General features: G+C 37.9%; 1 protein-coding gene across 1 annotated transcript in view; it reads left to right on the top strand.

The window, feature by feature from the left end:
- AASDHPPT (aminoadipate-semialdehyde dehydrogenase-phosphopantetheinyl transferase) overlaps positions 1 to 21,648 on the top strand; it is a 29,302-nt gene extending 7,654 nt beyond the window's left edge. Inside the window, exons 3-6 of the mRNA XM_013969378.2 lie at positions 7,567 to 7,688; positions 8,307 to 8,468; positions 15,719 to 15,790; positions 18,107 to 21,648. Coding sequence (XP_013824832.2) covers positions 7,567 to 7,688; positions 8,307 to 8,468; positions 15,719 to 15,790; positions 18,107 to 18,271 — 521 coding nt within the window. The 3' untranslated portion in view covers positions 18,272 to 21,648. The remainder of the gene's footprint in view (positions 1 to 7,566; positions 7,689 to 8,306; positions 8,469 to 15,718; positions 15,791 to 18,106) is intronic.

Below are 24,587 nucleotides of genomic sequence, written 5' to 3' on the forward strand. Positions count from 1 at the left end.
TACTGTTGCAATCTACAGTCTCTGACTTAAAATTTTTTAACTTTATGATGGTTTAAAAGCAACTTAGTAGAAGCCATACTTTTAATTTTGACCTTTTCTCAGGCTAGCCATATGTCTTAATTCTAGGCAGCAGCAGTGAGCCATAGGTCCCAGTCAGCTACACAGTCACAAGGGTAAACACCCAGTACAACCATTGTTTTTTTTCACTTTCAGTGAGGTATTCAGTGCATTTTATGAAGTATTCTACGCTCTGTTATAGGCTTTTTGTTAGATGATTTTGCCCATTTGTAGGCTAATGTAAGTGTTCTGAACACGTTTAAAGTAGGCAAAGCTAAGCTGTGACGTGTCATAGCTTAGGGATATTAAATGCGTTTTCAATCCTAAAATATTTTCAGCTTAACAGTGGGTTTATCAGGACATAACTACATCATAAATCAAAGAACTGTATTCCACTGTCATTTCTGATCTACATTTTTAAGCTGATCTACATTCTTCTGGATCTGCATTTTGAAAGATATGCTTAGTTAAAGCATTGTTTGGGGATTTTTTGGTTTTTTTTAAACTGGGAGTTTACAGCTGTCAAGCAGCTTAAATAAGTCTCACTTCTTTTTGTGCTTTGAACTGCTACTGGAAAAGCAGGTGTTTACTGGCAGGTAGTTTTTCCCTTTTCCCAGGTTACAGAATAGGTCTTTCCCATTGTGCAGAGGAATTCAGTGGGATCACAACATAGAACTAGTATTTATTGAGCAACTTCTGTGTGTTAAATGCTAAGAATTTGCAGGTACAAAATACTTAAAAATTCTATGGAACTGGGTTAAATGAATTTAAAGTTTTGAGGAAGGAACTGATGTCTCAGAAGAGTATACAAAAGTGAGCTGGAACTGGCCTTACTATTGTTTAAACTTATACTAGGCTTGCTGCTTGGAAGAAAAGCTATGACCAACCTAGACAGCACATTAAAAAGCAGAGACATTACTTTGTCAACAAAGGTCCGTCTGGTCAAGGCTATGGTTTTTCCAGTAGTCATGTATGGATGTCAGAGTTGGACTATAAAGAAAGCTGAGCGCCGAAGAATTACTGTTTTTGAACTGTGGTGTTGAAGAAGACTTTCGAGAGTCCCTTGGACTGCAAGGAGATCCAGCCAGACCATCCTAAAGGAGATCAGTCCTCAGGGTTCATTGGAAGGACTGATCTCATTGAAGCTGAAACTCCAGTGCTTTGGCTACCTGATGCAAAGAACTGACTGATTGGAAAAGACCCTGATGCTGGGAAAGATTGAAGATGGGAGGAGAAGGGGACAACAGGATGAGGTGGTTGGATGGCATCACCTACTCAATGGATGTGAGTTTGAGTAAACTCCGGGAGTTGGTGATGGACAGGGAGGCCTGGCATGCTGTAGTCCATGGGGTCGCAAAGAGTCGGACACGACTGAGTGACTGAACTGAGCTAAACTGAGTCATCCTGAACAAAAAAGCGTGATGTTAGTGAAAGAAAAGACAACTAGTACTGATTAGTTCTTATATGTAATATTTCAGTTCAGTAGTTAAAGATTATTTATTAAGTGGTACATTAATCACTAGGGTACATTAATCACTAGCTTGTTGGCTACTTGAATTTGCTCTTCCGTAAACTGCTTGTTAATATTTTCTAACCCATATATAAAAGCTCTTTATGTACTTTGGATAGTGACTCTTCTTTAATATCTGTTACAATTATTTTCTTTATTTTTTTTAATTGTATTTATTTATATATTTATTTTCAGCTCTGCTGGGTGTTTGTTCCTGTGCAGACTTTTCTCTAGTTGCAGAGAGTAGAGGCTACTCTAGCCGTGATATGCATGCTTCTCATTGCAGTGGCTTCTCTTGTTACAGAGCACAGGCTTCAGTAATTGCATCACATGGGCTCAGTAGTTGTGGTGCATGGACTTAGTTGCTCCTCGGCACGTGGGATCTTTCTAGATCAGGGATTGAACCTGTGTCTCCTGCATTGGCAAACAGATTCTTTACCACTGAGTCACCAGTGAAGCCCCTACAAATATTTTTCCCACTATACTATTTATCTTGAATTTGTTTGTTTTTGTTTTTTTATGTCTGAATTTTATTTATCTTTTTTTAAATTAATATATCTAACATTTCCTTGATAAATACTGAACTCATTTGAAAAAAATAAATAAATTGGTAAAAGATTTACTCCAACAATAAGTTAAAGAGTCTATTAGTTTTTGTTTCAAAATTGTACCTTCTCTTTTACCTTTAAATCTTTAATTCCCCTAGAATTTTTGTGTATATATTTTACATCATACGGCACAAAAGTTTTAGCACCATCAGCATGGGATAGATTAGGAATAAGCATATAAAGTTCCTGGGATTATTAAGTACTTTATAAGTAAATGTTAGTCTAAGGTGGTGATAGTTGTTACATGTATAGAATGGTGTTTCTAAAATAGTGATCGGGATGTTACAATCAGCCAGGATGCCTGTTCAGGTTCCTTGAAACCATCTCAGACCTCTCAAACTAGAATTTCTTAGATGCAGCCAGTGAGTGATCCTATACTCAAAACAGTTTCTCAGGTGATTGTTAGACATACTAGTATTCAGGAAACACTGTGTTGGATGTGAATTTATGGAACCAACAAGAAGATTGTAACCTGTCAACATTTTTTAATGAGTAAGATTATCTGAAAGCCATTAGATCTTGTTTCACGATGTACAGCAAAGTTAATTAGAATTGGGTTTTAACAAAGGTTACTAGAACACAATAGAATTGTATATTTGGCCAGACTTCTGAAAGAAAGATACCTTTTAAACTTAGGTAAGAAGAACCCACAAAGTTAGCAGATGTCATTGATTTCATGTTAAGTCTCTTCTCTCACACAAACAGGGGCAAATAAGACACACAGAGGTTAATATGGTTAATAAAAGTACTTTGTAAGTATTGCTAGAAAAGCCCCTTAAAACTTACCTAACAAATGGACGAAGGGCTTGATAAAACATTTCACAAAAGAGAAGCGATATATATATATAACAATTACTGCAGCAGGCTTAAAGCTAATATTTATTAAGTACTTATTAGCTCCAGGCCCAGATCATTTATATGTTTCTTTCTTAAACTACCCAACTCTCTTCCCTATCTTACAGCTTAAGAAACAGCCATAGAGAAGTTAAATAATAGTAAAGAAGTGATACCAAGCAGAATGGCTATCATCAAAAATAAATGCTGAGGACTTCCCTGGTGGCGCAGAGGTTAAGACTCTGGGCTTCCACAGCAGGGAGCATGGGTTCCAACCCTAGTTGAAGAACTAAGAGCCCACATGCTGTGTGACATGGCCAAATAAATGACATGGCCAAATTTAATAAATAAATACTGGGGAAGGGAACCCTCCTACACTGTTGGTGGGACTTAGAGAGTGTCATACTGAGAGAATTCAGTCAGGTAAAGAAGAAATATTGTATGACATATGTGGAATCTAAAAAGAAATGATACAATGGAACTTAACTTAGAAAATAGAAAGAGACTCATAGACTTAGAGAATAATTCATGGCTGCCAGAGGGAAGAGGGGAAGGGGTAGTTAGGAAGTTTAGAATGGGCATGTACACTGCTGTATTTAAAATTGATAACTAGCAAGGACCTACTGTATAGCACATGAAACGCTGCTCAATATGTGGTAGACTGGATGGGAGGAGTTTGGAGGAGAGTGGATATTTGTATGTGTATGGCTGAGTCCCTTCGCTCTTTACCTGAAACTATCACAACATTGTTAATTACCTATACCCCAATATAAAATAAACAGTTAAAAGAAGTGATAGAGCCAAGATTTGAACATTTGACTCCAGTGGCGTAACACTAAAGCTGAGTGTATGAATGTGTCTGTATATATAGATTAAATTGTTTGCATTTATGTATTAGTTTCCTAGGGCTCCTTTTCCCCTGTATTCTCTCTTGTGTGTCTAAATGTTTCTCCTTAAAGGACATCAGTCATTGGATATAGGACCTATCTAATCTAAGATGACATCGTCTTAACTTGATTACATCTGTAAAGACTATGTTTCCAATAAGGTCACATTTTTAGTTTCTGTGTGGGTGTGAGTTTTAGGACAACTAGACGCTCACAGTTCAAACCCGCCTTATTCAAGGCTCAACTATATAAATTATTTTTTTAGTTGTGACCTTGATTAATTGATCATTGCAGAACACTTAGTTAATATCTAGTGCTGCTTTCCCGAAAGATTAAGCTGTAAGGTGGGGGAATCCTGTTTTTCTCAACCTGGTTAGTGATTCATTCTGTAGAAGTTTTTCAGTTATTTTATCTTTATGTATGTACTTTTATGTACTTAAGTTCTCACCTGTCTATTAAATTGAAGGTTGTAATAGACATGAATTGTGTTGGTATTACTTAGAAGCTTTGCCAATTTATGTAACTAATGATTGTGTCATTTTCAGCTAGTTTGAGGGTGTTCTATTCTGATATTTCTTACTGATATTTTAAATTCCAATATTGAAGATAAACTGAGTCCTTAACAGAGTACTCATCCAGTGCATGTATATTTTCACCTTAAGTCACAGTGTGGCACTGTGGTTCTTTGGCTGAATATTTACAAAGCTGTTTTCTGTTGCTGTCAGTCTTTTTTTGTGACGTATGATGCTCTCAAAAGTATATGGAAATAGTCATAGCAGATTTTTTTTTTTAGTGTGCATGATCAGTTATTACTTTTTTCAGTGATTGTGCTAGATTGCTTTTTTATGTTAAATGAGTGTTTTTACTAGCATGACTAAATTTTTTTCCTTGATTGCCCCATCATATTTAGGTAAAAATCAGAGAACTTCTTGAAGGTTATGAAATTATAGCTTAAGGAAACCAACGAACATAATGACACTATAGATGAGAACAGGCATATCTGTTAAAATTTTAGGTTTTTTTGGATAGTATTCTGTTAAAGCTGCAGTTCCATTCAAAACGGGCTTCCCTTGTGGCTCAGCTGGTAAAGAATCCGCCTGCAGTGCAGGAGACATGGGTTCAATCCTTGGGTTGGGAAGATCCCCTGGAGAAGGGAATAGCTACCCACTCCAGTATTATTGCCTAGAGAATTTCATGAACTGTATAGTCCATGGGGTCTCAAGGAGTCTGACACCACTGAATGACTTTCCCTTCCACTCAAAATATAAAATGGTGTCTTCCAAATTCAAGGTAGCTGTTCATTCCGTTATTATTTATCCTATTTGTAACAGAATCTATTCAAAAGAAAACAGTTTATGATTTGTATGTGTTTAGTGCTCCTAGTGTTTAAAATCTCCAGATTTTCTTCTGTCACTTTTGAAAAAGCAAGCTTAGCTTACCATACTTTCTTTAGTGATTTACCTGTCAAGCCAGGATATACTAGTGATGCTTGCATTTTAACAAGACAGTCTTATTAAGAGGCTTAAGGAATAAACACCAGCCTATCAAAGAGTGTTCATAGCCCCAAAAGGCTTAGAATCCCCCCAGGACTCCTAAGATCCCAGTTTAATATTTCAGTGCTTTTGCATGAAATGATTTTACAGCTTTGCAGAGCTATTTTAGGAAGTAATAGCTCTGTGTGTGTGTATGTGTAATCTACCTTTTTTAAAATTTTATGGTCTTTATGGAATTTGTTACAATACTGCTTCTGTTTTGACTTTCTGGCCACGAGGCATGTGGAATCTTAGCTCCCTGACCAGGAATGGAACCTTCACCCCTTGCATTGGAAGGTGAAGTCCTAACCACTGGACCACTGGACCACCAGGAAAGTCCCAGAAATGATAGCCTTATAACATTAATATGAATACAAACAATAAACATTAATTGATTCATAAAAATGGATTGTAAAGTTTTCATTCTTGAAAACAGTAGAGGACTGAGTAGATAGATAAATCAAATGAGTGTGATGAACTTGAAAATAATGGAGGATCTTTGCTTTGAACTAAAAGATCACATATCATTGGAGGGTCGTTAGGAATATGACCTATGTAAACGAGAGGAGGCTATTTTTATTATTTCGAAGTCGGGATGGTGGGGGAATTATGGCCAATTCTGTGGAAGAGCTGGTTTTTAATATTTTCTGCCCTTGAAATAACCATGGAAAAGGTACTTTTAGAGTGGATAATATAGTGTGCATTCTAATTGTTGAATTCTCATGGGGTTAGTGATTAAATGCCAGGAAAGCATGAAGTAGGGGGATTTGACATCTTTTTTCTTTCCAGACGTGCTATAGTTCCAGCCAGTTGGGAATGTCAGATTTTGAAGTTAAGTATTTTAGAAATGGAAGTTCAGGAGTAGACAAACTGTGTTAACAGAAGCTGCAGAAGGACTGTTTCAAGATGCTTGCTGGAAGTAATGTAATCATGAAATAAAGATATAGGACAATAGAGCATTTAATTTAGCAGGTAATAGTTAGCATACATTTATTCATATAGTAAACATTTATGATTTACCTACCTCGTTGCTGGGTTTCCCTGGTGGCTCAGACGGTAACAAATCTGCCTGCAATGCAGGAGACCTGGGTTTTGATCCCTGGAGTGGGAAAACGCCCTAGAGGAGGGCAGTATTCTTGCCTGGAGAATTCCATGGACAGAAGAGCCTGGCGAGCTACAGTCCACGGGATCACAAAGAGTAGGACACGACTGAAATGACTTAGCACGCATGCACCTTGTGGCCAGATTTTTCTGATAGACCACTTAGGCTGTAATTGTGTGAGAGTAAGAATCATGACCGATTTGTTTTTAACCATTAGTTCAGTTCATAACGGTATAATACTAGTACACATTCTGCATAATTGTAGAATAAGTAAATGGATGATGATAGAAGGTTCCTGTTTAGTAGTAACGATGAACACATAATATTTTGAAAAATGTAATATGAAAAGCATACTATATATTATAATTTGTAATATATAAATTACAAATTTAGCTCTTAATTGTGGGAATCAGGTTCTTGGAGTTCTATTGATGTTTTGGATGCTGTGTAATATTTTATGTGGAACATTATTTTTTTTTAAATGAGCCAATAGAACAGAAGTCAAATCTATTTTTATTTGGAAAAATCATATTAGAATACATGTTTAAAAACAGTTATTGTGAAGGAAATAAGTGTATATTAACTTTCCAGTCATGTTATTCACTTAAAAGAACACTTCTTAGCTTTCTACCAATTCCCCCAAAATTGTAAAGAAATTGTTCCTGATTTTCCTGTTAAATAGCAAAGTAAAATTCTAAAGAGTACTTATTTCGGATTTCTGATATTCTACCGTATGTAGGAAACTTCCCCTAGTTATTTTAAGATCTATAAAAATTTATCAGATTTTTGGTGGGCATCTGTTTATATAACTGTTTTTCTCCTTAACTATTTAGTAGCTCAGAGAGTCTCACCACTCTCTTAAGTCACCCTTCTATTTCTGGACTAACCCACGCTTGTCTTGCATGTTATCCTTTTAATTCTCAGCTTGCTTTGATTAGCAATATTGTGACTGTATTCAAAAGTAATATTGGACTGTTGTTTCCTTTTGTGTGCTATCTTTAACAGTTTGGTAATTCTCTATTTCCTCAATTGACAGGTCGTGGTTCAATTCCAGAATTTTTTCATATTATGAAAAGAAAGTTCACCAACAAAGAATGGGAAACAATCAGAAGCTTTAAGGATGAATGGACTCAGCTGGATATGTTTTATAGGAATTGGGTATAATTTCTTTCTAGTTTTGAGAGTAAGCCCTGTGTTGTTAAAAGCAGGAGCAAAAGTCCATTGATAACCCTATATTTTGTACAGTGTTTGAAGTACATAAGTCACTACTTGGGAACTTCATGATTTTTTTGTATATGTTATTATATTATAATGACATTTAAGAAAATTTAACATGTTTAATATTCAATTAGAAGATCCTTCTCTTAAAACTAAAATAAGTCATTTTATTTGTCATTATTAGTAAAGTTTAATGGTTTCTGTCTTAAAGAATCTCATACATAATAGAACTTAATTAAAAAACACTTACATAATATTTATTATGTACCAAAAGACATTACTGTAAGCCTTTCATAAGTTAGTTGTCATCACCCCATGAAGAAGGTGCTATTATTATTGCATGTTACACATGGGGTAATGGAGGCACGGGGAGCTCAATGGTTTGTCTCCAACTTTCACAGCTGGCTGGCTTCTGTGCTAGTATAAAGGTGAAAATAAGTAGCTTATAGTTGTAGTGTGGTAGAGAATTAAAAATCCATATGTTTTTTGAGGGTTGAAGATTTTATGAACAATTTTATCTACTAAAGCTCTAAGAGAAAATGTCTGTCTGTATCTTAGGCACTGAAAGAAAGCTTCATAAAAGCAATAGGTGTTGGATTAGGATTTGAATTGCAGCGGCTTGAATTCGATATATCCCCATTAAATCTGGATATAGGCCAAGTTTATAAAGAAACACGTTTATTTTTGGATGGAGAAGAAGAAAAAGAATGGGCATTTGAGGTAAGAAATTTATCAGAATTACTATAAGCTCAGCTTGGGGAGGCTAGTCATTGAAACTTGACACATTCAAAATCCAGCCTGGGTGCTCTGAAGGTGAAGTCAGAGATACTGGGAGCACATGTAACGTTTAAGCTGATGCATGAAAGATAAGTCATAGTACATAAAGTAAAAGAGAAGGGGCAAGGAGCCCCTGTAATAGAACCACTAAAGGCTGCTATTCTGTCACTGTGCTGAGGTGAGGGGGTTGGAGAGAGATGCTGATTCAGGCTGATAAGATCATTTAGGGCATTATGAGTCGGTTAATATTTTGGTGTCTTACTTATCTGGTTTCTGTCACTAGCAGTTCTTGGCTGCTAATGAGAGAAATCTTAACAAACTCATTTTAGCCAAAAAGACATTATGATAGGTTATTAGAGTGATTCCTAAAACCAAATTGCAGAATTGGCTAGAATGAGAGACTGGAAAACTCAAGAACTCTTTTTTTTTTTTCCTACCATCATTCCTCTGTTTTTTTTTGTTTTTTTTTGTTTTTTTTTAATTTAAAAATCTTTAATTCTTACATGTGTTCCCAAACATGAACCCCCCTCCCACCTCCCTCCCCACAATATCTCTCTGGGTCATCCCCATGCACCAGCCCCAAGCAAGCTGCACCCTACGTCAGACATGGACTGGCGATTCAATTCTTACATGACAGTATACATGTTATAATTCCCATTCTCCCAAATCATCCCACCCTCTCCCTCTCCCTCTGAGTCCAAAAGTCTGGTATACACATCTGTGTCATTTTTCCTGTCTTGCATACAGGGTCGTCATTGCCATCTTCCTAAATTCCATATATATGTGTTAGTATACTGTATTGGTGTTTTTCTTTCTGGCTTACTTCACTCTGTATAATTGGCTCCAGTTTCACCCATCTCATCAGAACTGATTCAAATGAATTCTTTTTAACGGCCGAGTAATACTCCATTGTGTATATGTACCACAGCTTTCTTATCCATTCATCTGCTGATGGACATCTAGGTTGTTTCCATGTCCTGGCTATTATAAACAGTGCTGCGATGAACATTGGGGTACATGTGTCTCTTTCAATTCTGGTTTCCTCGGTGTGTATGCCCAGCAGTGGGATTGGTCAGAACTCTTTTTATCTTTTCTCTTTTGCCTTCCTGGCTTCAGTTTTCTCCCACCCACATTTCTCATTCTATACACCAGCTTTCTTAACCTTATCTAGTTAAGAATCCTTATGTGGCAGGAAGCATGACTGTTAACCACTCTTACGTGTAACAATTTACAGTTTAAAAACCCGCAGAGATTGGTGAACTCATTGGTTCAATGCATAAAACCTCCAGAAAAGAGATTCCATGGCTTAGGTTGGATGTTAGTTGCCTTTCTCTTGACCAGACATAGCCAAGGAAGTGTGTTACAACTGGTATCAAGTGTCCATAGCCCAACCAAATGGTCTGTACTATAATGTGGTGGTTCTTGCAGTCATCACCTGAATTGTGCGGAGAACGTCAGTATCCAGAATAAAGAATTCATGATGAGGGACTTCCCTGGTGGTCCAGTGGTTGAGAATCCGCTTTCCAATGCAGGGGATACACGTTCAATCCCTGGTCGGGGAACTAAGAGCACACATACTGCAGGGCAGCTGAGACTTCGAGCCACAGCTACTGAACCCATGCGCTGTAGAGCCTGCTTGCCGCAACACGAGGTCCCACGTGCCGCGACCTGACACAGCCAAAAATAAAATAATGCATTAAAAATAAAAAAAGAATTCATGATGAGTAGGTAAAATAGGAGATGTTCATTCATTTTCTCAAGGGAATTTTAACAAGTTGTAAATAGATGTAAGATCAGAATCATATTTTAAGACCACGTTCTCAGTATGATGGTATCTGGAGGTTAAGGAAGTGAGGTGTCAAAGAAGTTATCAATTCTGTGACTTATAGGACTGTCTGTTGAGATACTGAATATTAGGAAACAAGTGGGATTTAAGTGTGAGATACCATAGAAACATCTAAGTGAAGGCATTGAGCGGGCGAATAGAGTGAAAGACTGGGCTAAAGGAAAAAAGGTAATCATTAACATGTGAGTGGTAGCTGAAACCATGGGATTTACAGTTGCAGCAGTGAGAGTACCTAAATTAGAATTTAGAAAGACCTAGTACAGTCCTGAGAATGCTGCTTAAAGGTGGGGTAAAGAGGAGACCGAGGAAGAATAACCAAAATATAAATTAAAGAAAGTAGAGGTTTCCCTGGTGGTCCGGTGGTTGAGAATTCACCTTGCAGTGCAGGGGACACAGGTTCGATCTCTGGCCAGAGATCTAAGGTCCCACGAGCTGTGGAGCAGCTAAGCCTGAGTGCTGCTTGAGCTCTGGCGTTGGCGCCTCAGCAGAAGAACCCGCACAACACAAGGAAGATCTCATATGCTGCAATGAAGATCCTGTGCAGCCAAATAAATATATATATATTTTAATGACAGAAAGTAGGTTTAGGTGATCCAAAGGCAGAAAGTTAGCAAAATTGCTATCATACCAAGTAAGATAGGGATTCTATCAGTTAAAGAGTAAATTATATTTAGCATACTATTTTTTAATACAATAAAAAATTTTTTTCTCATTATGAAAGGGGCAGATGTCAGCCATTTCATTCATGGAGACTCCTTTATTCTTAATGGTGCCAGATGGAATAGACCTAGTAGCAGGGTGAGGAGGAAAGAATCAGTGATTGGGCCAGCTGTGCTTCAACTTTTTAGGTGACAAAGATGTCTGAGTTCCTGTGGGCCTGTGAAATGCTATAGAAAAAGGGCCTGCAGTATCTTGAAAAGATACCTAAGAGGATTTCCAAAAGAAAGAAGCAGTGGGCATTCTACTGTGTATTAATTGCTGAGGGTAGGAAATACAAGAAGTCAGCTCTTAAATGCACTGCTAGGCCCATGCAGTGGTATAGGGCAGAGGAACAGATAGTGTTTCTCTGAAAATCCCTCACATGCCCACTAACCTAGCTTTTGGATACTTGATGTGACCCAGGGTTCTAAAAAGTGGATTGCAACAGTGTTGATCATTACTTTGCCTGTTCTCCATCGCTTTCCTCTCTGCCACCTGCCTGAAGGAAACCAGAGGAAGAGGAAGGTGAGGCCAGGAAGAATGTATCTTAAGAATTGAAATAGGATTTTTTTTTTTAAGCTGAAAGTGACTGAGGAGCTATCAGGTTTGCCTCAGAGCTTGTCCAGGAACTGGGAATGGAGATATAGCAGGGCACATTTGGAAACATCTATGGAAGAAAAATTCTTTATTGAATTGAATGCACTTGAGCGTTTTGTCTGTTCAGTGTACCAGTTAGGAAAATATACAAATAATATGTTAGATACATATATTTAAGTGTGGACTATTTATTATACTGTAAACAGGCCTGGGAAGAGAGAGTGACCTTAACAGAATGAGTCTGGTGGTATGGACAGCCAGAAGCCAGGGTTTGAGGGGAGAATGATGAGCCTGGAGTCAGGGGAGGCATGCCTAGAGTCAAGGAACACAGATGGGAAATCCTGTTGGGGCATCTCTGAGTACCCACACGAGATAAAGAGCCAGCCTTTAGGTGTGCAGCGGAGGGATGGCTGTGATCACAGTGGACACCTGCAGTGTAAGTGGTCTTCACTGGCCTTTCCTCCCCATCTGCCCTCTTTTCATCCACTGAATTCACCCACACTGGATACTTGATATGACCCAGGGTTCTAAAAGCTGATTACAACAAGTGTTATCATTACTTTGCCTGGTGAGGCATAGTGAATGAGGGAGCACCCAGAGTCGGGAAGAGAGATGTATCTCATGGAGTTTCCCAGGGTGCGCTAGTGGTCAGGAACCCGCCTGCCAATGCAGGTAGACTGAAGAGACATGAATTTGATCCCTCTGTCAGAAGGATCCCCTGGAGGAGCGCATGGCAACCCACTGCAGTATTCTTGCCTGGAGAACCCTATGGACACAGGAGCTTGGCAGGCTGCAGTCCGTAGGGTAGCACAGAGTCAGACAAGACCCAGGCAACTTAGTAGGCACACATCTATCTCACACCTAGAAAAATAATACTCAGAAGTATGAATTCTTATGCCAAGAGGAATCTTGTGTTTTCATAGGCTTCAGTTTTCATAACCAGTTTCTATTTGGAAAGTTAAATTTACCATCATAGTTTAAAATGATGGGATTAGATTAATTCTTTGCTTTACTTTTGAAAGGAGGCATTTTAAACGTAGAAAGAATAATATTTATGACACATTTTGTTCAGCACTTTACCATTGGGAAAGCATTGTAAAACTTGAATGTTTTAAGTTAAACTTAAAACATTTTATCTTATAAACAAACTAAAATTATACTAAGAAAATGACTGACACACAATTTAACTGAAGCAGATTAACCTTTGTAGTCTAATGCTAAACTACCTCTTGAGTAAATAAAATATTGTTTCTTTGAGTTTGTCGGCGTTTTTAAGGAAATTTTTGCTATTCATAATTTTATGGATAAAAACCTAAGCTTAGAAAAAAATTTTTAATTTAGAAAGTCTTAAAATTAAGTCTTAAGTTCAGTAGTGTTAAATGTATTGCTTTAACTTTAGCAAGCTACCTTGATAGTTTCATTTCCTTTTTCAACTAATATTATAGACATACTAGGCAGAAGGGATTTAGGGTAAAGTTAATTGCATAGAACTTTTATTCTGGTAAGACATCAAATATTAATGTTTGATAACTGGAATCATTGTCAAATAACTAGTTTTGCGGTGTTAAATTTCATATTTATGTGATGTTGATGAAGGGTGAGTAGATACAGTGAATCTTTATTTTGAAGTCAATCTCATTAAATTTTGGCTCATTATGAAGTAAATAGACAATTGAGCAGGGTACCTTGGCATTTTAGAGGACAGACTAAATGAAAATGGTCTGCTGCCCATGGTCAACACTGATATTCCACCTTAGATACAGATACAAAACTGCTGATCTAAGTAGTTTTCCAAAAGTAACTATAGCCAAAACACCTCTGTGTTACAGTGTTTGTATTATCAATATATTCAGTGTAAAGAATGGGAGGACCGTCTTCAGAAAGAATAGTTCTGTTTATAATGTTAATAACAAACTTTAGCCTATTAAATCTTTCTCATACTTAGTTATTTTTTTCTCTTGAAATATTTTCCTAAATTTATCTCTTTTGAATTTCTTTTGTTTTTTACAAATTTGGATATCTTAAGGTACGAAGATACACAGAGGAGGATAAAGGACAAAAAGTCTCTAGCATTATTTCTGATTGTAGTTTCCTATTTCAACTGATTTCTTATGGAGTGCTGCCTTAGTAAAGTGGCTTCTCAGTGAAGTTTTGTTTAGTTTTTAATAGTTGTTCATACTTTTCTCTAGTAACTGCCTCAGTGTCTATTTTAAAGCCCCCTCTCCATTTGTCTCACACATAGGGGAAAATAGGAAATTGCATATTTTAAGTTGTACCTATGAGTTTCCACATGATTTTCCTTAAGCTGTAATATGTAGTTAACTTAATGCTTATAAACCAATGTTGCAGACTGTGTTTTTTTTTTTTTTTATCACTTTCAGTTCAGTTCAGTTCAGTCGCTCAGTCGTGTCTGACTCTTTGCGACCCCATGAATCGCAGCACGCCAGGCCTCCCTGTCCATCACCATCTCCTGGAGTTCACTCAGACTCATGTCCATCAAATCAGTGATGCCATCCAGCCATCTCATCCTCAGTCGTCCCCTTCTCCTCCTGCCCCCCAATCCCTCCCAGCATCAGAGTCTTTTCCAGTAACTCAACTCTTCGCATGAGGTGGCCAAAGTACTGGAGTTTTAGCTTTAGCATCATTCCTTCCAAAGAAATCCCAGGGTTGATCTCCTTCAGAATGGACTGGTTGGATCTCCTTGCAGTCCAAGGGGCTCTCAAGAGTCTTCTCCAACACCACAGTTCAAAAGCATCAATTCTTCAGTGCTCAGCCTTCTTCACAGTCCAACTCTCACATCCATACATGACTACTGGAAAAACCATAGCCTTGACTAGACGGACCTTAGTCGGCAAAGCAATGTGTCTGCTTTTGAATATACTATCTAGGTTGGTCATAACTTTTCTTCCAAGGAGTAAGCGTCTTTTAATTTCATGGCTGCAGTCACCATCTGCAGTGATTTTGGAGCCCAAAAAAATAAAGTCTGACACTGTTTCCACTGTTTCCCCATCTATTTCCCATGAAGTGATGGGACTGGATGTCATGATCTTCGTTTTCTGAATGTTGAGCTTTAAGCCAACTTTTTTGCTCTCCTCTTTCACTTTCATCAAGAGGCTTTTTAGCTTCTTTCCACTTTCTGCCATAAGGGTGGTGTCATCTGCATATTAATCACTTTAGCATGTATAAAACTAACACCACCAATGAGGGCAGATGACTCTCTAGACATGCCTCTAGGTATGATGCTTTATCTATATCGTATTCCTATTAAGAATCCATAATCTAAATAATTATTAAGAGCCATCAGACGAAAAATAAGCAGTGTTTATTAATAAAAAAGTAGGGGGTGGAGCTTGCATCTTAAAATATTAGTGTCATAAAAGACGAAACATTTAGCAAGGCATGGCAACTGAATGCAGTACTTGACCACAAACTGGTTCCTATACTGAAGGTGGGGAAATGGTGTAAAGGACATTATTGTATTATTCACATAATCTGAAATACAGAGAGTAGATTTAAGTATTATTTCAGTGTTAAATTTATTGAAGTTATTAACTACCATGGGTATGTGAGAGTGTCCCTATTAGAAGGTACATTGCAATATTTCAGTGTAAAGAGCCAAAATGTATGTGACTTTACCTTAAACTATTCAGGGGAAGTGAGTATGTGTGTGTATGGTGGTTGGTTGTGAGATTATTTTAGATGAAAATAGAACTGTATCTAAGTTTCTGTATTTAGTATTCTCTGTTTGCTGCTGCTGGTAAGTTGCTTCAGTCATGTCCGACTCTGTGCGACCCCATAGACGGAAGCCCACCAGGCTCCCCTGTCCCTGGAATTCTCCAGGCAAGAACACTGGAGTGGGTTGACATTTCCTGCTCCAATGCATGAAAGTGAAAAGTGAAAGTGGAGTCTCTCAGTCATGTCCCACTCTTAGCGACCCCATGGACTGCAGCCGACCAGGTTCCTCCATCCATGGGATTTTCCAGGCAAGAGTACTAGAGTGGGTTGCCATTGCCTTCTCCGATTCTCTATTTACTTATGTTTTATTTTTCAGGAAAGCAAAATAGATGAGCACCATTTTGTTGCAGTAGCTCTTAGGAAACCCAATGGATCTAGACATCAGAATGTAAGACTTCTCTGTTTGCTTTTTTTTGTTTTTCTAAAAAGCATGTATTAAAGTTGAATTTCTTATTGATGGAAATAATCGTTTGTTTTATATCAGGTAGAGGTTTTAGCTTTTTGTTTTTTTTAATAATAGACTTTAGAAGTGTTCATTATCTAATCCTTAAGATCATTTGGGATTTCACAGAAATGTTTTTAAAATATGTTACCAGCTACTTCACATTCAAATACACTTAAGTATTACAAAGAAAAAATTTTGTAGTACTACTCCACTCGTATTTTCAATAGAAATTCAAGTAATTACTATCTTGGTCATCTTAACAATGGTTTGTTTCCTGGTGAACTGGGGCTGTCTTGAATATAAGAAAAGCTATGACCAACCTAGAAAGCATATTAAAAAGCAGAGACGTTACTTTGCCAACAAAGGTCTGTCTTGTCAAAGCTATGGTTTTTCCAGTAGTCATGTATAGATGTGATAGTTGGACCATAAAGAAAGCTGAGTACCAAATAATTGATGTTTTTGAACTGTGGTGTTGGAGAAGACTTTGGAGAGTCCCCTGGACTGTAAGGAGATCCAAGCAGTCCATCCTAAAGGAAATCAGTCCTGAATATTCATTGGAAGGACTGATGGCTAAAGTTGAAACTCCAATACTTGGGCCACCTGATGCAAAGAACTGACTCATTGGAAAAGACCCTGATGCTGGAGGAGATTGAAGGCGGGAGGAGAAGGGGACGAGAGAGTATAAGATGGTTGGATGGCATCACCAACTCAATGGACATGAGTTTGAGTAAACTCTGGGAGTTGGTGATGGACAGGGAGGCATGGTATACTGCAGTCCATGGAGTTGCAAAGAGTCAGACATGACTGAGCAACTGAACTGAACTGATGAATATAATGGTACTAAGTTGAGGGGTAGTGAACAATGAGATTATCTGTCAAATTGATCTCCTTCCTCTTTTTATAGTTCTCTCCTAAATTATTCCCCAAATATCAAACGTGTGAGAGACCTTATGTTATATTCTAGCATAACATCAATTCTTCCAATTAAAATCTGTTTTTACTTTCTTTTCCTATTAATTGGTAAGTTGGGAAATTTTTTATGAGAAACCTTAGGGTCTTGACTCTAGTCTACGTACAGTTGTGATTCTGTAGAAGTATTTATTTAAGGAATACTGGTAATGTTACAATAATTGAAATTAAATGCATATGCTTATTTTAGGGAATCTGCATAAGAGAATGTGGTGTAATCAGTATATTTTCATTACTTCTAGGATGAGAGCTCAATACAGATCATGCCTTTGATAGATTAAAAAAGTAAAATTCTTCATAAATTATTTTATTTTAAAAGGGAAAACATGTTAAAATTGACTCCTTTTATCTGAAGATGTTCTGAAACAGGTTAGCTGGCCTTGTATGCTGAAGTCTCAGCATTGCCCTTTCTGGAAATACCTTATGATTCCATAGAGCTTTATATTTTTTGTAACATTTGCACATAGCAGTACCGTATTTCCTTGAAGAGAGTCTGTTTGGGCAGCAGTATCATAGTGAGAAAAGGGCAAGGGTTCCAGGTCCAGATCTACCATTTAAGCTGTGTTGTACGCTTGTATACATTGACTGATCTTACTGAGCCTCAGTTTCCCCATCTATAGAATTGAGGTAACATAACCGTATCAACATAATAATGAAAATTAAATCATATGAAACACATTGACCCTGTAAAAGCACTGCAGAAGACCCAAGTACTGTCTTTACTAGAATGTATAGAATGTTAAAGACAGTCCACACTGGGCTAAGTTTTTGAACAAGGGCTATATCACAGAGTAGAAGATATAATTTCGATTTAGTGTTGAATGAATCACTTGCTAATGAAGTGCTGCATCTCTAAGTAGTTATGGGAATTTTATTAGATGCACCCTCTAGAGTATTTCTCAGAAGTTTACCTGGTGGTCTCTCCCTGTCGGAATAACCCACATGTTTGTTAAAGTTATCTATCTGGGGATCCTTTTCTATTGAATCAGAATTGTTGGACGTATGGCTCAATAAATCTACATTTTAAACAAATACCACAGGCAGTTTTATCTACAAAAAGTTTAAGAATCAGATTATTTCATATTATTCTTATTTATGTTGACAGCACTAATACAAAAAATAGAAACAATTATCTAAAATCCCACTGTGTTATTTAATGTTATTGAAGTGTAATTTAATATTACTGAATTGTGATTACTGATTTATTTTCCTAATTATAAAATTGACCATAAGATTAATACACATTATAATTTTGAGGTAATCTAAGGGTTTTTTTTCCCCCCCTTTTAGGTTACATCTCAAGATGATTCTAAAGCAACCCAGAGGCAGTTTACTATTCTCACCTTTAATGATTTAATATCATCTGCAGTTCCTATGACCCCTGAAGATCCTTCATTTTGGGACTGTTTTTGCTTTACAGAAGAGATTTCAATAAGAAATGGTACAAAGTCATGATACGATTTTCTGAGTAACAAAGGGAAGTGAAAACTGTAGTCTTCTGTATTCACTAAAAAAATAAATGCCTGAGAGTATCAAATTTTATTTCACAAAGCATTTTTAAAAAGAAGAAACAACTTTTCCTATTAAAAAGGCAGACTCTCAGATCAAGATAGACGACTAGAATACATGTTTACCTCTTCTTCCTCCCCAAAATTACATTGGATTTGCTAAAAAAAAAATAGAATCGTAAAGTGATAAAACGGAATACACAAAATAGAGAATGTTCAAATTCGTGTTTTTCAGAGAGAACTATTTTAGAGGTACCTATCCTTAAAACATGGAGTATCTTCCCAGATCCTTTTCTTGGCAAATGATACCCTATTAATATACTTACTCTTTTTTTTTTTAATAGAAAATACTGTATTTAATTTTTGTCTTGACTCTACATCTGAGGTCCATAAATATACTGGTGTAGCATAACTTTTAGTGCTGCTTAAGTATTCTGTTTTCCAGCTACTATCAAGATGCAATTGACCAGAGATAATACAGTTCAACTGTAATTGACTTAGTAACCAAGGACATTTATTGTGTCACATAACAAACAATTTAAAGTTGCCCATTAGGGCCTTTTTTTCTTTTGCCTCCATCTTAGCTTATTTGTTTTGCTTTAGCCTGGTCTCCCTCAAGCGTCTAAAAGGCAGAAAAGGCTGTTTTGCCTCTCACATCTCAGTTTTGTTAGTGAGGAAGGTTTTTTCCTCTTAAGAGCCCCCAGAAAATTTCCACAAAGTTTCTGGTGACCCTGATCAGATCACTGAGAAAGCTGAACCTGACACTCTTGGCTTCTGTGGAAAGAAAACTCTTAGTAAGGAAGAAGCCTAAGGCAGAGTCTGGGGGAGTGATACCTAGGGGAGGCCCACTGCCTGCCGTGAGGGAAGATGTGCCACAGCTGACTGATTCTGTCCTCTCTGCTAGGCATTTTGAATGTCTGCAGTTTTTACTGTAAGCAGTGGTTTATTGAATATCCTTTGTAGCCACATTTTGAAGTACATGTTTAATTATGTCCAAAAGAATTAAATATATTTAGAGCCTCAGTAAGTATTGCCAAATTTTTCTCCAAAAAGGCTACATAATTATTTCCAGTTAGTGTTAGATGTTTGATCATTCTCTCACCACCCCCACCCCCCAGCAGCCTACAGACTTGGTCATCTGTAGGTCATCGATAGGATCTTTTTTAAAAAAAAAAAATCTTTGCCAATATAGGTTAAAAATGGTACCTTATATTTTAAAAGTGTGTTTCTTTCATTACAAAGGTTACTATGGCAGTGTTATTATTGGCTGTTTGTTTTCTTTTTGTATGAACTGCCTGTTCATTATCTTAACCTGTTTTTATTTTGGTAAAGAAGACTTAAAGTACAAACATAATATGCAAGATGCAAGACCATCATATTGATGACAGAATCTATTCTATGGTTGTAGTGCATGTCTTGGGGAGTTTGAAGTCCTACATTAATAATTGTTAAATGTCAGAAGTGAAATAGTTTCATTGTTTCTATTACTAAAGTGAAAAGTTGTGTTTAAATTGTATAAAATTAGGTATTTTGCTTAAGTACAACAAAAATTTTGAACATTTTATTTTTTACCTCGTTAAGCATGCACAGATATTCCAAGCATAGTAAGTAACTTGTTTTAAAAGGATCAAGTAGCATTTGTAGCAGAGGAAGCATTGTTATCCGTAGCATGAGTGTAATGGTGATATGAAAACGCTGCCGTCTGTCTTGTCATTATAACATTTCTGAACTTTTATGGATCAGGCACCATGCTGCGTTTCCGGGGGTGGGGCGGAGGGGTCAGTGGGTGGAGATCTGTTGTCTTAAGGTTTCACATAGTCAGAATCAAATAAATACACATAGTTTAGATTCAAGTAGGTCTATAAAAATCTTTTTTTCTAGTAAAAATTACCATTTCCTTGACCACCTCCTATTTCCTGTCCCCAGAGTGAGCTGTTTCACTGACTTTTTTGTTGTTATTTATTACCGTATCTCTAAATAGCATGCTTATCTTGCTTTACCTGTTTCCAGTTTGAGGCGTTTCTTTAATTTCTAATATAAAACTTTGTTCTGCTGCTTCCCAGCCATTACACTTTCCCGTCCTGCTCCCCTTTTCCCAGTGTATGTACTTCAGTGCTTTCATTATTGACTGTGATTAAGAATGTATGCACGATTGAGATTATGTAACACTGTACAGCCAAGTGATATGTTACTCTTACCCTATACTGCCTTTTTATTTCCTTGACTTAATAATTAACTTTGTGTAGGTTTCTGTGTACTTACTGCTAATTAAACCCAAAACTCTACTTTCAGACATACCAGTTGTTTATCACTTTCATCCATCTTGAAGAAGTTGCTCCTGAAGCAATAATCTGTGTTGTCATTCTGAGCTTTTTGCCTTCTGTGGCTAGTGCACAGCTGTCATCCTGGGATCTCTTTTCACCATCGTGCTAGGAATTGCTTCTGTCTCCCTTATGTTGGCAGCTCACCGGGTGGCTCAGTGGTGAAGAATCCTCCTGCTGGTGCAGGAGATGCAGTTCAGTCTCTGAGTCAGGAAGATGCCCTGGAGGAGGAAATGGCAACCCACTGCAGTGTTATTACCAGGATAATCCTGTGGACAGAGGGGCACTGAGGCCATAGTCCAAGAGTCAGGCAAAACTGGCACACACCCCTATATTGGGTTCCCTGATGGCCCATTTTCTGTGTCTCATGTCCTAAGATTTACTGCTTCATTTGTGTGGATCATTATCAAGTAACTTCTTGAGAACAAAGGGAGTATAGGGATACATTTTTTCACAGAGTGGTATAGGAGATCTAATTTCTTCTTACAGATTATGCCATTCAGTTCCCCCACTAAAGCACCCTGTATTTGGTGTCGCCAGTTTTTGAGTCTGGAGCTGGGCTGGACCACAGCACGGTTTCATATCCATATTTTGCTGAGTCCAGAAGCATTCTTTGCATTGTACCATACTGCCCAGTATTTATAGCTTCATTGGTTTCTGTTAATATTTTCCTACCTAGGAACTCTGATGGATTGACTTTTTAAAATGAATCTGTGTGTGTATGTGTGCACATAAACATATTCACGTATCCTGTGCTCTTCAAACTCAGGAATTGAATATATTTGGATATATTTTCAATTAAAATATTTGTCATCGTTACTACTAAGTATCTGAAACTCAGAAACTAGATTTGGGTAACTAAATAGCCCCTCACTGACTGAAGTATTGCCATCTGAACTTACAGCTCAAGAGATTTATATGTGTGTATGTTTCTGTATATGTTTTTATGTGTGTATATACATAAATATATGTATACCTAAATATATTCATCTTTGATCAAAAATATGCCTAAGGATAATTCCATCTAGTACTTGCACTTCCCAGGTAGCACTAGCAGTAAAGAACCTGCCTGCCCATTGGAGGAGACATGAGATGCAGGTTCAATCCCTGGGTTGGGAAGATCCCCTGGAGAGGGGCATGGCAACCTACTGCTTTTGCCTGGAGAATCCCATGGGCAGTGGAGCCTGGCAGGTTACAGTCCATTCGGTCACAAAGGGTTGGACACGACTGAAGCAACTTAGCAGTAGCAGCAGTTCTTGATCAAATTATAGGAAAAATATGCCACCAGAGTTTGTGAATTTGAGGTTGGCAAAAGTCTTTGCACATAAAATAATATCATTTGTCTGTCTTAGAGCATCTATGTTAGAATACCTGTCTTCCATTTTGCTTCACATGTATCAAGCAATCCTCATAACTGTGCAGGGTAAGTCCTAGTATCCCCTTTTTACTAATGGGTAAAATAAGGTACTGAGATGTTAAGCAGTTTACTAATAAAGTAGATGGAATTATATAGTGGACTCCACATTTGAACCAGGTAGCCTAGTCCCAGGGTCTGAATTGAACTGTACTGAAATTCAGTGATAACGCTGTAAAGAATGAAAGTGATCCTGGGGGCAAGGATGATAGAGCCTGGGAGCCTTAATTTGTAGCTCTTGCTGATTTCATTAAATAATGCCAGGTCACCAACACCTAGGTTTATCACTGTCTTGCCATATTTGCCTCAAACTTTTTATCCCAAAGATAGTGCCTAAGAGCTCCCACCCCTGAAACCAAGCAGGACTATATGGGGCTCCTGGGCATGGAAGCCTTTCCATGTTTCTCATTTCTTGTTTGTACAGTATAGACTTCAGCCTCCGTGACCTCTGAGTTCCAAAGGACAGGTTCAAACAGTTGGTAATCAAGGAATGGAGGAAATGCAGAGACAGGAGGAATAATTAAACAGTAATGTGCAGGGTCATGATTCTGCCTCACGTGATAGACATGACGAGCTCTTCCACAGAACTAAAACCCCCAACAAGTGGGAGATGTTTACTACTTGCGCATTCTTTATTCCAGAGAAGGTCACAGTTTGAGAACCACAGAAGCTCATCAGAATACCACCTGAGGCTAGATTAAAGCAATGCAGGCCATAAACATAACTGATCCTCTTCTCAGCAATCCTACCCTTGAACCATTGCTATAACACTCTTTACCAAATCCTCCCTGACTTGGGGCGCACAGTTTTGAGGCTTTACCCAGCAAGGCAATAAAGCTCTTCTTTTCTACTTCACCCAAAACTTTGTCTTCGAGATTCAATTTGGCACTGATGCACAGAGGCTGAGTTTTGATATCACCCCCAGTCCTATTCCTTTTTCTCTCTCCAGAGGTAACTTGTATCACTTGTAGTTTTATGGACTTAACTACTTGTATATGCATCCATAGTCTATGTATAATGTTATGTACTTCCAGCCTATCTTTTCCTATTAGAATTGAAACATCAGGATTGGATGTCTTCAAAGTGGCAACAGTATGAGAATAATCAGCTCACTCAATTGAATTATACCTACCCTTGAGGCATCCCAGATAGTGCTAGTGGTAAAGAACCTGCCAATACAGGAAACAAGCAATGTGGATTCAATTCCTGGGTGAGGAAGATCCCTGGAGGAGGGCATGGCAACCCACTCCAGTATTCTTGCCCAGAGAATTCCATGGACAGAAGAGCCTGGGGGCTACAGTTCATAGAGTCACAGAGTCAGACACGACTGAATCCATACATAACCTTAAAGGTAGGTGGTCACCATTAGGAGTTACAGTAGGACACCTGGAGGCATTCATTTTTTATCTAAATTTTGGAAAAGAATCTTTATGAGGGAAGCAATACAGATAATAAGTAGAACATAAACTTGCCCAATTTTTAAAAAGGACAGCAGAAGAGCTTTCTTGCCTAGGAATATGCAGTCACAGTTCCTTCAGGATCATTGTTCAATGTAAAAATTAAATAGGAGCCAACATTAGGACAAAAAGTGAAATTTGTTGAATACTTAATCAGAAGTAGAGCCTAATGCTTGGCATAATGGCTACCTTTGCAAGTCACCTTCAAGAAAGCACCTGTGTGCTAGATATAAAGCCACTCTTCTACTAGCCTGGAGCTCAAGTAGGTTAGTGGAAGCCCAGAGTTTTGGTGATCCCATCATTTCATGGCAAATAGATGTGTAAACAATGGAAAAAGTGTCAGACTTTATTTTCTTGGGCTCCAAAATCACTGCAGATGGTGACTTTAGCCATGAAATTAAAAGCCGCTTTGCTCCTTGGAAGAAAACCTCTGACCAACCTAGGCAGCGTATTGAAAAGCAGAGACATTACTTGGCCAACAAAGGTCCATCTAGTCAAAGCTATGGTTTCTCCAGTAGTCATGTATGGATGTGAGAGTTGGACCATAAAGAAAACAGCACCAAAGAATCAATGCTTTTGAACTGTGGTGTTGGAGAAGAATCTTGCGAGTCCCTTGGACTGCAAGGAGATCCAACCAGCCCATCCTAGAGGAGATCAGTCCTGTGTGTTCATTGAAAGGGCTGATGCTGAAGCTGAAACTCCCAATACTTTGACCACCTGATGGGAAGAACTGATTTGAAAAGACCCCGATGCTGGGAAAGATTGAAGGCAGGAGGAGAAGAGGGTGACAGAGCATGAGACGGTTGGATGGATAGAAATTTGAGTAAGCTCTGGGAGTTGGTGTTGGACAGGGAAGCCTGGCGTGCTGCAATACATGGGGTCACAGAGTGAGACATGACTAAACAACTGAACTGAACGGTACGCTGCATATCTGTTTGTACTTGGCACCCTTTCTGTGCTTTTCCCAGTGCCTTAATAAGGAACCCTGATAACCTGGCCATCTAACTACTCCACCCTTCACCCTGCTCAGTACCCAAGAAATTGACTTCTATGCACTATAGTAACCAGAAT

Source organism: Capra hircus, chromosome 15 (genome assembly GCF_001704415.2).
Source record: "Capra hircus breed San Clemente chromosome 15, ASM170441v1, whole genome shotgun sequence".
In the NCBI taxonomy this organism is placed as follows: domain Eukaryota; kingdom Metazoa; phylum Chordata; class Mammalia; order Artiodactyla; family Bovidae; genus Capra; species Capra hircus.